Source organism: Lampris incognitus, chromosome 4, assembly GCF_029633865.1.
Source record: "Lampris incognitus isolate fLamInc1 chromosome 4, fLamInc1.hap2, whole genome shotgun sequence".
Taxonomy (NCBI): domain Eukaryota; kingdom Metazoa; phylum Chordata; class Actinopteri; order Lampriformes; family Lampridae; genus Lampris; species Lampris incognitus.
In genome coordinates, this window is record NC_079214.1 from 16,524,717 (window position 1) to 16,533,956 (window position 9,240).

The 9,240-nt window shown below is 38.2% G+C and overlaps 1 protein-coding gene across 1 annotated transcript; it reads left to right on the top strand.

The window, feature by feature from the left end:
* Positions 1–688: 688 nt before the first annotated feature.
* Positions 689–8,537, top strand: psmd14 (proteasome 26S subunit, non-ATPase 14). The gene is made up of 11 exons (XM_056278756.1): positions 689–793; positions 1,221–1,278; positions 1,592–1,663; positions 1,776–1,895; positions 2,138–2,208; positions 6,162–6,312; positions 6,415–6,522; positions 6,786–6,860; positions 7,314–7,439; positions 7,582–7,644; positions 8,361–8,537. The coding sequence occupies exons 2-11, from the start codon at positions 1,231–1,233 to the stop codon at positions 8,457–8,459; spliced, it is 933 nt and encodes a 310-aa protein (XP_056134731.1). The 5' UTR covers positions 689–793; positions 1,221–1,230; the 3' UTR covers positions 8,460–8,537.
* Positions 8,538–9,240: the final 703 nt, after the last annotated feature.

A 9,240-nucleotide genomic window follows, 5' to 3' on the forward strand; every position in this document is an offset into this window, starting at 1 on the left:
CATTGAAATATGAGAAACCACACAGTTAATAGAATCACAGCAGTATCATTTTTTCTTTGCCCACATTTTAACAAAATGAGCATGTAGGTTAAAAACATTTTTTCATACTGAATTTCAGCAGTAACTTCAATTATGGGTACATCATAGGTTAGAGTTTCCCAACTCAGTTACTCATCTGTTTTTATATTTTAAAGCATTTGACGGCCCTGCAAAGTGTGTTATGTTGTGGTCTGAATTAAAACACAACAGCAGGTCAAACTTGGGAACGTACGCTTCTGACCACAACACAACATATTTTGTAGAGCCGTACAATTGTTTTAAAACATAAGAATAGATGGGTAATAAAAAAAATTCCAGGAAAAGTAATCCTTTTATTAGTATATTCATATAATTCCCATGGAATTATTATTATTATTATTTTGTTTATATTAACTTAGGTACATTTTGTACCTTTAATGTTTTTTCAAAGAAATAGTCAGTTTAGCAGATGGAGCTGGTTGAGTTTGAAGTAATCATGGGGAAAAAGGTGGAATAGAGTTGATTGTTTACGCTAAATGCACTTAAATCCAGAATTGGAATGACAAACTACAGCGCCTACGTGCTGCCACACCCCTCAAAACCAACAGTCGTAGCACCACCTAACGTCCGAATGATGTAGGCACCGATCAACGACGTCATCAGTGCGACGGAAGTAATGCGAGGATTCGGGCTGATTCATTGTCGCCCGTCGGTCTAATTTGGTAGCGAACGGAATAACTGGCTATTTTAACAATTTGACGCATTTTAACCACAGGTAATAAAAGTTAGAAATGTGAACAGGAACCTACATTTGAGATACACTGGGAAGATATTGTTAAAGAGAATTGGTTTTTGTTGTTTGTCATTGTGTTTTTTTTGTCATGTTATCCTAGCTAGTACACGTATGCTAACTCCATCACAGTATAACTCTACAAGCTAATAGTAGGTATCTGCCTCTTGCTAACCTGGAAAGGTATTAAGCGACTCCGCTGGTGTTTTCTTTATCTGTCATAACCAAGTAGGTGGTAGATTTAAATCAAATGTCAATCGGTACAACAACAAAAAAAGATTTTTCATCTTATGACTGTCCAAATGTTTATGTTGTGTTAACATTGGGCTCAAGTGAGCTGTTAGCGTAACTTGCTAATCAACCTGATTTAAGTAATTGCATTACCTTTTGTATTTTCCGTGTCTTTATCTAGAGATACAGATATGGACCGGTTGCTGAGGCTTGGAGGCGGAATGCCTGGTCTTGGTCAGGTAAGTTTATTTAACTGTGATCCAAAAGTTAATTGACGGTGGCTCAAGCCCAGTTACGTTAACGTTATTAGTTGAGCATATACAGATTAATGTTTACACCAAACCTTTAAGGTCGATGTCAACTTAAAAATAATCCATATTAGATTGATAGTAAATCCGTTAAACAACTACTGCATTACCCAGTTACTAAGCTTCACTGCTCCTGTATAAAAAATAAATTATCGTTATTAACTTGGTTAGTATCTAATGTCCTTAGCAACCGTTTGAAAGTCCTTATCTAGTAAATGAACAACAATTGTGATTTTAATCACAGGGCCCACCCACTGATGCCCCTGCCGTGGACACAGCAGAACAGGTGTACATTTCCTCTTTGGCTCTGCTCAAGGTAAGCACACTCCAACTGCACTTTCTACATGTTTGAAATAAAACAAAAAAAATCTTTTACATTGACATTACCCGCCCTGTGACATGTCTGTTTCTGTGTTGATATATATTAGATGCTGAAACATGGGCGAGCTGGTGTACCAATGGAGGTCATGGGATTGATGCTGGGAGAATTTGTTGATGACTACACAGTGCGAGTTATTGATGTGTTTGCCATGCCCCAGTCAGGAACTGTATGTATCTATCTGATGTCAAGATTGCACAACACTGTAGCCTATAGTAGCAATTACTTTGACCTGCTAGCCATCTGTTGTGCATTTGTATTGATAGTCAGTTTAGTTTCTCGTCTATACTTATTTAGTAGCTAATTGTTAACCATAATGTTGTAAACATTTATGCAGCAGAGTGTTTAGTTTGGCATTTTGATTAAGTTTCCTTTTTGGGTAAAAGAAAATTCTGATTCTCAATTTAATAGGGTGTCAGTGTTGAGGCAGTCGACCCTGTGTTCCAGGCCAAGATGTTGGACATGCTGAAGCAGACGGGCAGGTGAAGCTGTTGTATATATGATTAGAGATGTGCATTTTTAAAAGTTTATTTGAATAATATTTTGCCCAAATTCACAAATTTATTAGAGCGTTTCAGCAAGTCTACAATTGGTAAAAGCACAAAGCAGCTTAACCCTTAAGAATATAGACGTGTTCATTTTTTCACCGGGAAATTTGAGCAATGATTTTGTGTATGTGCAATCAGTACTGATTAGTGAAGTCGATTGACGCAATAAAGTTCTCACTGTGTACAATATCGACAGAGAAATCAATGTTCTCCTGCTCACAGTCTTTCTCACAGTGCCTACAGTGCCAGAATGCGTTGCACACACGTGTCTGTATCGTCATCCGTAAAATCCTCTACACTAGTATTGTGGGACGTTGTTCACAATATTAGAAATGTAATGTAATTGAGGGAATGAGGATGTGTTTTTTAACAGCATATTTAGAGTAGAGAACACTGCAAAAAATGAAATCTTATCAAGTGAAAATATCTTGTATTTGGTACAACAAGTCCAATATTGAGTAGAATTATCTTGAATTATCTTATTCCACTGTATAAGATAATTCAAGATAATTCTATTCAGTATTGGACTTGTTTTACCAAATACAAGATATTTTCACCTGATAAGATTTCCATTTTTTGCAGTGTATTAGAAATCTTGCCAGGCTGTAATTTTCCTGGCTGCTAAATGACGTCACGATACATTACTTGGCTGCCGGAAAAAAAACTTGGTTTCACTGCTGCCCCAGAGATGCAAAAATTATCTCCAACAACTGCAGGTGTTTTTTGGTGTTTTTCATATGCTATCCTTGTCACAGATAGACAGTGATAAGGTTGAAAATTGGTGACTATTAACTTTTAAGAAGGGTGATCAAAGTTAATAGATATAATTATTAAATATATGATGATGTCATAAATGTTCTATTCACTAGCAGAGTAATGGCCATGCTCTGAAAGCATTAAAAAGTAGAATTTGGCTGGCCCTATATTTCAAATGCATGGTTTGTTGTCATAGAGCACAGGAAAGAATGAATAGGATGCAGATTTGGGAGATGTTTTCAGAGTGCGTTCTGCTCAATACTTCACAAACCGTTCAGCATTGCTAGTAAAAAAGATGTTTATTGGAATCTAGGATTGAGGCTCTATAAAAAAAGCACCAAAATGTGCCAGACTAAAGTAAGGTCAAGTCTGTTTATATCCTTTTGATGAAAAACTGATGCTGACCTGTCATGTCTAAATGTTGTCTGAGAATAATATGCAGTTGAAGCTGCGTTAAGCAATATTTTTGATATCAAATCACCCCCTCAAATTTGAAAGGAACGTTAGTACCGCTGATTCCACTGAGAATCAACATGCAGTCTGTAGTTTTCCTTAACTTTAAACTCAAATTTTGGTTTTGCTGGTCTGGAAAAGTGCACTTCCTTCTTTGGTTGAGTTCCTCCTTCCCGCATCATACCCCCCCATTAAAAAAAAGAAAAGAAAAAAATCGTGGATAAGCTGCTCACAACTTGCAAATTCACAACACTACCACTGCCTGTTCAGCGCGAAATCACCAAGCATCAAACAGAGAGTGACTGGTGAAAAGATTAATTTACATTGTTAGGTACACCAACACAGTAAAGACGGCAGTATTTATTTTGTTGGATATAATATCTCATTGCCAGACATGTTAGGCTATGGCACTTCCTACCTCTCCTGTCCGTGAGCGCTGTCTAGCTGAAAAAATGAATAGCAAGCACGCGCTGTTTATTATACGTAGTTTGGGCACCGTAGATGGGCTTAACATCTTTGGAGACACAGGAAGTGAAGGGTGGCGAGTGGCTTAGCTGTGAGTGTGTCTTGGACTCTATGTAGCCTTGCTGTCTGCCATCCAGCGGTCAGAATTTTCTTAATGCAGCTTTAAGTATTTTTGTAGAGGTGTACTACCAAGATTGTATGGCTCTGGGCACTGTTGCAATATTCAGTTACAAAGAAAAAGGTCATTCTTTTCTCCCTTTTCTTGATCATTTCCACCAAATGTAAAGTAAACAAATAACTACTGTTTTATTAGCAGTTATTTATTTTATTAACTTTACCTTAAAGCTGAAATCTGCAATTTTCCTCCCTTCATAAATTACTTTATTCATCTGGATCATGGAGTCAGGATACATAATACTAACCTGCACCCTTACCATGGTTGGCGACACCCTTCAGCCTCTCTATACTGCTGTTGAAATGTTTTGGTCGGGTTGCACCGACTGGTGCATTGGCAGACATGTACATGCCAGGAACAACCCCAGCAGAAAAAAAATGTGCTTGTTAAATGTGATGGTGATGTAGCCATGATTCTGTTGGACAAACTATCATTATTACTGTAGAAGTTAGAATTAGAAATATTCTATTATCTATAATATTATTATATGATATAATGTAGAAATAGAATACTGCTGAAATTTTATATATATCTCTGAGATGTAGTTTGTAATATACGTTAGACTGGCTACAATGGCTATGACAGTGGCTGCATGACTGCTGTACCTTGTTTGTATATGAGTAAATCAATTACATCAGGTTTTATTTCTCTCTTCCTCCTACATCCATCTATATTGTAACATAGTTCTACTGTAATATTGATGGTATCTCCAGTAGAATCGCCACACATCCTCATTAGGTTTCAAATAGATAAATTAGACAAAAAAGTCACAGATTGCAGCTTTGAGGTTAGACCCATGACTGTGTACCCTCCCACCCCTTTTTATTTTTTCCAACTTAAATATTTTGCATTTTTGGTCAAGTAGAAAAGCACCGTCTCCCACACGCAGTCATGATTCGTCATCGAAATTCAAGTTTTAATGGAATGTATGTCTTTTTCTTAAGGTCTTGTTCTGGTGGCAGAATACTCACTGTAATTAAGTTTCTATTGAGAAAGATTAGTTGTACATTACATCTGTGGGATGTCTCTGTGGTCTGTCAGTGCCTAAAGCCTTCCCATGCAGCCCTGTTCAGAAGGGTTAAGAAGAAACAGTTCAAATATATATGTACTTGGTACTTATTAAATGACCTGCAGGTATTTTTGGGGCGGCATTAGCTTGGCGGTAGAATAGGTCGTCTGGTAATCGGAGGGCTGCAGGTTCGATCCTCGGCTCCTCTTGGCAAAAATGTCTGTCCCTGAGCAAGAAGCCGAATCCCTAACCGCTCTCGATGAGCTGGTTGTTACCTTGCATGGTTGACACCGGCATCGGTGTATGAGTGTGTGTATGTGTGCACACACTTATACACTTAGTTTTTTTTTGTGTGTGTGTGTAGGAGGCATTTGAATCACTTAATGTCACTCTGTCAGCCAACCAGCAAATGTATGTGTTCTGTCCAGACAACTGTGGGTTATTTTGTGTTTATTTTTCTCTAATATATATTGATATATAATTTTACAGTGAATTAATTTTAAAGTGCTTTGAGTGGCTGTTGCAGCTAGAAAAGTGCTATATAAAAATGCAGTCCATATATCTGTCAAATATAACTGTAGTCATATATCAATGCTTCTCAAATGTTTGCGCTGAGCTTCCCTTCATGAATTGAACTCCAAGTAAATTATGTGTCAAAATTCCTTTGCATATCTGCTGAATTGTGCATAAATATGCTGCTGCCCTGAAATTGGCTATACCAATCCCCTAACTTCTTTATATGTACTGTATAAACAGACCTTTTTCTTAAAGTATTGCACTCCCATGAAAAAATAAGCCTGGACTGTTTTCATAATTGTTTATTAATTAGTGATATTTTTTGTTAAGACATTTTATTCCACCAAACCTGGCAAGCCTTATTTACTTTATGTAGTCTTCGAAAGATTGTGTGTTTCTGTCAGAACAAAAATGCTCTTTGGTGCAGAAAGTGCTCACAGCAGCATCTGTTTGCAGTAAATAAGATTTTCTCATAACATCTCTTTGCTTTACCTTGCCCATGTCCCATACCAGGCCGGAAATGGTGGTAGGGTGGTACCACAGTCACCCTGGCTTTGGCTGTTGGCTGTCTGGGGTGGATATCAACACACAGCAGAGCTTTGAGGCCCTGTCAGAGCGAGCTGTGGCCGTTGTGGTCGATCCCATCCAGAGCGTCAAAGGAAAGGTATGGACATTTGGGTTGCAAGTAGATGTTGGGTTTTAGTGCGCTTGTCTTGGTAACTGTTATATAAGTGGCGTGACGTTGGACCAATCATATCCTTTACAGGTTGTAATTGATGCCTTCAGATTGATCAATGCCAACATGATGGTGTTGGGCCATGAACCAAGACAAACCACATCAAACCTGGGTCATCTGAACAAACCCTCTATTCAGGTAACCATATCTGCAGATGATGATAATACTTATGGTCAAATATAAAACCTATGACTGTAGTCTTTGTTTGACCATGACCGAAGATTCCCATTTTGTCTGGGTTTTTTATGCTGTCCAGTTACATGGCCACAATGACTATCACCGACATGCTCATTCACATTTCATATGTTCTTTTGAACCAGTTCTGATAGTTACCAAAATGCAAAGGTGTATTTGCTTACATGTATCTTGTTCAGTTTGCTAAACAGTTTCCTTCTTTTCAGGCTCTGATTCATGGACTGAACAGACACTACTACTCAATTACCATCAATTACAGGAAAAATGAGCTTGAGCAGAAGGTTTGACTCATACACCTTATTTTGCTAGATTTCAAGTGGCTATCAGCAATTTATGTTTGAACACTTTTTATGATATTTGGTCAAACTATTTCTACATCCCTACAGCTATAAAGTAAGTAGATGCACTGAGGAAAAAAATCCAGTCTCTGTGGCCGCCCTAGTTGCTATAAATGAAGACAGAAAATGTTCTCTCTACCGGCTCCTTATCAGTCAGTCAGAGTTCTTTGTAAGCCAGCACCTCCATTGCCCCGTACTTGCTGTCAATCAGTTTGCACTTTCATGAGGCTCTCAGGTAGAAGTGAGGGGGCGGTTTCTTTTGCAGGATGTTTTTATAATATAGCTAACTTTTGCTAACTTCCGCCCAGGATTGCTTACCCCCACTTTAATATCCAAAGTTTTTATTTTGTGTTATCTTGAAATTGCAAAACATGACAATATCCCTGTGTTATCTAGATGCTGTTGAACTTGCATAAGAAAAGCTGGATGGAGGGCTTGACCCTGCAGGACTACAGTGAGCACTGCAAGCTCAATGAGACTATTGTCAAGGAAATGCTGGAACTGGCGAAGAATTACAATAAGGTACAACAAAAATGAATCTAAAACAAGTTTCAACTATGCTTTTTTACTCTTTTGTTAAGTGGATGACATTTAAGAAATGGATATAACGTTATTAGTAGTGTTTCCATTTGAAAGTATGAATGAACAATGTCTTTTCACCAAGGCTGTAGAAGAGGAGGACAAAATGACCCCAGAGCAGTTGGCCATCAAGAATGTTGGAAAACAGGTAACAATGAAACCTCAACTTCCTGCTACATCTAATAAATCCCAGCCGCCTCTGTGGTCGTTTTTTGTGACCAGAGAGGAAAATGGTTAAAGTGGCAATCTGTAACATTTCCATAACAATCCATAACCCAGTCATCTACAACATCTGGACCATGGAGTCAGTTTGCATAATGCTAACTGTCATGTTTGGTTGGAAAAGCTCTCCTGTCTCTGTATGCCACTGTTGGCATATTTTGACTGGGTAGGACGAACACTGGTGCAGCAGCGAACACATTACATGTTGGAAACGACTCCAGCAGGAAAAAAAAGATTGAAACGTGATGCCGATGTGGTGATGCTTCTGTTGGATGGACAGACGATGTGGCAATGTAGTTTGATCAACTTTAGACTGCCCGTTTTAGCTCTGGTTTTACAAGGGTGTGGACTATTTACTGTTGAGCTGACATCACATGAGCCACAATAATTTGTACACCTGGTTTGTAGTCCAAGAAAATCACTTGCAACAGGTCTATTTCTCTCTGGCTCCAACATCTAACTATGTTTTAATTATTGCCACATCATCACATTTCAAATGAATAAAATGGGACAATAATCTTAGGGATGCAGTGAAATATTCAAAATTTCATGTTGCATTTACTCAAAATATCTAGGCCATAAATCCTTGTTGATTTTCTTTTGTCTTTTCTTGCAACTTTTGCTCTTCTGTCATCTCTACAGGATCCGAAGAGGCACTTGGAGGAGCATGTAGACGTTCTGATGACGTCCAACATCGTCCAGTGCCTAGCTGCTATGTTGGATACAGTAGTTTTTCAGTGAGGGTCTTATGTGTATACCTGTTAATATTGCAACACCTGGTTCATTTTATATAAAATAAATGTGTGTATTATTTGATGACCTCTGGCTTCTGTCCAATATGTAGATGTACATGGTTTCTTTTCAGCTCAGGTGGTAAAGCTCTTCATTTTAGAAATATCATTCCCCTTGAAATGTGAAGCATCTTTAAAATGTCCAGAAAGTGAGTATAGATTTATGATTTCTTTCTTGCCCCTTTTATAGTATCCCGTTATTTTGTCAACGGGACACTAGATTTGTGAAAAGATGAGCAGTTTCTGCCTTTTTTTTTAATTTTTTTTATTAGAATTGTGTGGAAGTTACCCCCTTTTCCAAATGTGACGTTTTTCTTTACTGATTTACTGGTGGCCAACAGGGTTGGATTAATTTATTTTTATTCTACAATGTCCAAGTGTCCAAAGGAATTGAATCGAGTGCAACTGGACTTGGTATATATCCGTGAAGACGTTTCGCCTCTCATCCAACAGGCTTCATCAGTTCGTGCCTTTCTGACTAGACTAGCTTGGTCTAGTCAGAAAGGCACGAACTGATGAAGCCTGTTGGATGAGAGGCGAAACGTCTTCACGGATATATACCAAGTCCAGTTGCACTTGATTCAACTCCTTTGGATAACCATGACCTGGATGAATGAGAACATTCACAGACAATGTCCAAGTGGTGCAATTGGCCTGGAAGTGTAATACCAGCTTTGACCTCCAGGTGTCGCAACAGTTTACTTCAGCAAAATTCAGGCAATGATTGAAAG

Coding starts and splice junctions, on each gene's coding strand:
- psmd14 (XM_056278756.1), top strand. CDS start 1,231: ATGGACCGGTTGCTGAGGCTTGGAGGCGGAATGCCTGGTCTTGGTCAG. Junction 1,896..2,137: donor CCATGCCCCAGTCAGGAACT/GTATGTATCTAT, acceptor TCAATTTAATAG/GGTGTCAGTGTTGAGGCAGT. Junction 7,645..8,360: donor TCAAGAATGTTGGAAAACAG/GTAACAATGAAA, acceptor TCATCTCTACAG/GATCCGAAGAGGCACTTGGA.